The 4,538-nt window shown below is 35.7% G+C and overlaps 1 protein-coding gene across 2 annotated transcripts in view; it reads left to right on the top strand.

Annotated features, from left to right (window-relative positions):
• Positions 1–3,653, top strand: part of LOC107751079 (neural cell adhesion molecule 2-like) — a 245,139-nt gene extending 241,486 nt beyond the window's left edge. Inside the window, exons 17-18 of one of the 2 annotated variants that reach the window (XM_016566674.1) lie at positions 394–513; positions 2,910–3,653. In XM_016566674.1, the coding sequence (XP_016422160.1) occupies positions 394–513; positions 2,910–3,024 (235 nt within the window). In that variant the 3' untranslated portion in view covers positions 3,025–3,653. The remainder of the gene's footprint in view (positions 1–393; positions 514–2,909) is intronic. The other variant, XM_016566675.1, reaches the window with a different exon arrangement.
• Positions 3,654–4,538: the final 885 nt, after the last annotated feature.

The following is a 4,538-nucleotide window of genomic DNA, read 5'->3' as shown; positions in this document are numbered from 1 at the left end:
TGTGGATTACTTGTGGATTATTGTGATGTTTTTATCAGCTGTTTGGACTCTCATTCTGACGGCACCCATTCACTGCAGAGCATCCATTGCTGAGACACTGATGCAATGCTACATTTCTCCAAATCTGATGAAGAAACACACTCATCCTAATCTTGGATGGCTTGAGGGTGAGCGCATTTTCATTTTTGCCTGAACATTTCCTTTAATGCAGTATATACTAGGTAAAATTAGTATGTAAACCATTATGCAATGATAAACAGTAAGTATGTGAAACAGTTGAAATAGCAGTTGAGTTGTTTGTTAGTGTGCCATTCTGAACATTCCCAGTGTGCACTTGTGTTGCTGTGTGTGTTTCAGTGTGATGGACACCTGCATGTGTGTTTGTGTGAGTAGGGTTGATGGCTCGAAGGAGCCCATCGTGGAGATGAGAACTGAAGAAGAGAGAATTGCTAACCAGGAGGACAGCTGTCCAGTGCACGAACCCAATGAGACGACTCCTCTGACAGAGCCAGAGTAAGAGTTAGAGCTGAAATGTGAAGTGCGTCAGAGACAATACAGGCTGTTTGGAGCATTACAATTGATGTTTAATCAATTAACCATTTCATCAAGGACGCATTAAACTGATCAAAAGTGACAGTAAAGACGTTTATAATGTTACTAAAGATTTCTATTTCAAATAAATGTTGTTTTTTGAAATTTCTATTCATCTGTGAATCCTGAAAAATCTAATCTATCACAGTTTCCACAAACAATACTGGGCAGCACAACTGTTTTCAACATTGATAATAATCAGAAATGTTTCTTGAGCAGCAAATCAGCATATTAGAATGATTTCTGAAGATCATGTGACACTGAAGACTGGAGTAATGATGCTGAAAATACAGCTTTGCATCACAGGAATAAATTATATTTCAACAGATATTCACATAGAAAACAGCTATTTGAAGTTGTAATAATATTTCACAATTTTTACTGTATTTTTATCAAATAAATGCAGCCTTGGTGAGCAGGTGTGCCTTAATTCATAAACACTATAATTAATTGTACCAACCCCAAACTTTTCAGCAGTAGTTTATGTTCAGTACCCGAGATCACAATCTTTGACTCTAATCGCTCTTAGATCTGTTAAAATACAACCAAGAAACTCAGTACCGTCCTTCAGTCTGTTCTGTCCTAGCAACCACTCTGAACGCCTTAGCAACAGTTTACTAATGCTCAAGGCATATTTGACCTCTAAACTCCTAATATCTCCTTCAAAAAACGTAAGTCTGCACAACCTTCAAATTTCAAGGCTTTTTAACCTTTTAGGTGAGGATTTATCAAGCCAAAAATTCAAAGTTTGTCTTGTCTAATATTCCTTTTATATTTTATATGTTTTTTTTTGTTTATTAACCCTTAAAACGACTAAGGGGGTGTTTTTAAACTAAAAATGGAAAGCTTTTTTGTGTGTTTTATTGGATGTTCATTTACGCGACAATGGTGATTTGGGGGCCTGAAAATGCAAACTTTTGACAACGGGTTTCAAAGTGCAAGTTTTTGAAAACGATATCATCTCTGTGTAAAAAACGCATGTTTGTGAAAGGTGCATAATGTTTCTTTACAAAGCGGCATCGCCATCTACTGGCCTGGCATGCATAATGCAGTGTTTTTAGTTGTTTTCGTGGATCCGTGTGAACGGGAAACGTTTTGACAATGTTGTCATCTGAACACAAATCTTTTCAAAAATATGTTTACTTTAGTGTTACTTTTAGTAGGATTTAGTGTTATGTTTTTACTCACTTTAGTAAAGACCCATTAATTGATAACTATAACAATAACTACCGTACAATATATTACTGTCCACACCAGCGAACAATAATGTTTTGTTTATTAAACGTTCGCATTTCATTTAAATACTCGAGCTGTTTAAATTTAGTGGATTCTGATTGGCTGTCAATGTTTTTATTGTTCATCAGCCCAAAAAAGGAATTCTGAAAATTTATTTTAACAATTTATTTTCATATTTACTTGAAGCACGAAATAAACATGAATGAACATCAGAACGTATTTTATTTCAACCGTTTAAAGACATCAATACACACATTTTTTTAAGTTTAAGTCCACCCACTTTAATCTACTCTCCTGACTTTGTTTGACTTTGTAATCTACTCTTTGTTATTTGTTTGTTGGACAAGACGGCAGATTCGGCGATGATGATTGGTCAGATCGCCCAATTCGCAAATCATGTTCTCACAGTGAAAAATACATTGTGGCGCAAAGAGGAAACAGACAAGACAAAGCAGAACTTCTGGTATGAAACAAGGTCTCAGCTTTCAAATTTTGTAATTTTTTAAGACATTTGAACAATAAATACCATTTTGTGGCTCTTTAATGTGTCGTGACAGATCACTACAGTGCCTCAGTTCAAGCGGCATGTGAACCGATCGTCTCTTACTACTAGTTATAGCACAAAATAAACATGAATGAACATCAAAATACTTCATTTCAACCGTGCAAAGATGTCAATACACACCATTTTTCAAGTTCAAGTCCACAAACGTTAATCTACACTCCTGACTGGTTTATTTGTCGGGCAAAACAATGGCAGATTCTGCGTTATGATTGGTCAGATCACCTGTCAATCAAACTCCCTGCGAAGGGTCAATTAGAAGTCACCAGCCATTGACAGGTGTAGCAAAATGTTAGTTTTAGCCTCTATTTTTTTGCATCAACATGATCAGCTGATGTATAGACGCCACTTACATTTTCAGTTTGTCGTGTGACTGTTGTTGTAGAACATTTGCATGCTAATGAGATGCATGACCTTTCCAAAGTCACGTCCTTCTGTTGTCAGACGCTCGGCCCCGTTTGTGTCACAAAGCATGTCGGATGAGAGAATGGTGACTAAATGCCACTGATTCTGACTGCAGGAAGCTCCCGCTGAAGGAGGAGAACGGCAAGGAGGTGCTGAAGCCGGACTTGATCGAGATCAAGGTCCACACGGACAACAGCATCCACACAAAACAGGACGACAGCAAAGCGTAATGGAGCCCGGAGACGATCCCAGCCCGAACAAACTCAGACCAAATGCAGAAAGCAGAAAATATCATAACAGAGAAACGAAAAGATAAGAAAAAAGGGTGTGTAAATATGTTCAAATGCAAACAGAGACTGCGTTTTTGTGATAAATCTACTGTCCTTTCTATTCACGATGACTCCAGCGCTACTTTTCGGTTGGCGTTTGCGTCTTGATGTTTTTTTGGTTTGGCCGTGGAGGATCTCAGAAATTAATTTCCAGACCTTTCTTCTACTTTCCAGGCATGTCGAGTCCGATTTTTTCTGCCCAGCGGGACGTTGTGTTGTGTCTATAGTCTTGATGATTTCAGATTCTGGGCTTCTCATCTAAATGTGTTAGAGACTTCATGGGTTTTTGGCTTTTTCGATGTTTTGGTAGGACTTTTCCATGGGGAGAATCCAGATGGATTGGATTTCTTCTATTTTTCCAGGCATGTCCAGCGAGAACTAGGTGGTGCGGCTTATGTATGTCGAATTCTGAAGCTCGTTTTCCATTTCGTCGTCATGAGTTTTAAACGCAGGGGTCACTTCGCAAAAGAAACCTGGCAAAACTTTGTAGTAAAGTGACTTTGTAGTTTGGATTTGCTCAACTGCCATGATGCCAGATGAAATGCTCTTATTAATTTATGCTGATTAATGTGTGCATGTGTGAGTGTATGTGAGAATGAGTACGCGAATACACAAACAAAGATGCGAATGTTTGACAGACGCTTTGTGAGCGCAGTGTTGCTAGAGTTTGCTTTAATTCGTTTTTCAGGTAGCTGCTGTGAACATGTCAACAGTTTAATTAATTTGCTCAGGAGGATTATCTTCAAACGGCTTAGTCCATCATGACTAGTAGTTAAGCTGGAAAACTTTTATTAATATTTTGATTTTGTTTATATATAGTATATATATATATATAATTTTCAGTTTTCCTTTTAATTTTAGTTTACATTTTTCAAATTTATTATGTGATTTTGATTTTGTCATTTTTATTAGTTTTAATACTTTGGCTTAAACTTATTTTATTTCGCTTAGTTTCTAAAGCTATATTACTAATTCAGTTTGTTTTTGTAATTGTAATATAATATTTATATTTTAATTCAATTTCATGACATTTATTAATATTCATTTATGTTTTTATATTTTTCAGTTTTCATTTTAGTGTAATTTTTGGTAATTTTATTATGTGCTTTTATTTATGCTTATTTAAAGTTTTGCATCTTATATGCACTACAAAAAAATATTTTCTTCCTTAGTATTTATGTCTTGTTTTCTAGTAAAAATATCTAAAAATTCTTGAATCAGGATGCATTTACTTGACAAGTAAAACAACTTAAGATATGTTGTCTTGTTTTCTAAAAATATTATCCAAATTGTGTTAGTTTTTGCTTAAAACAAGCTAAAATATCTGCCGATGGGGTAAGAAAAATAATCTTAATTCAAAGGCTAAACAAGATTATTTTTCTTACCCCATCGGCAGATGTTTTTACTTGTTTTAA

This window comes from Sinocyclocheilus rhinocerous, unplaced genomic scaffold (genome assembly GCF_001515625.1).
Source record: "Sinocyclocheilus rhinocerous isolate Xijiao unplaced genomic scaffold, SAMN03320098_v1.1 scaffold632, whole genome shotgun sequence".
Classification (NCBI taxonomy): domain Eukaryota; kingdom Metazoa; phylum Chordata; class Actinopteri; order Cypriniformes; family Cyprinidae; genus Sinocyclocheilus; species Sinocyclocheilus rhinocerous.
Note: the sequence above shows the minus strand (reverse complement) of the source record. Positions and strands in the feature narration are given on the sequence as shown.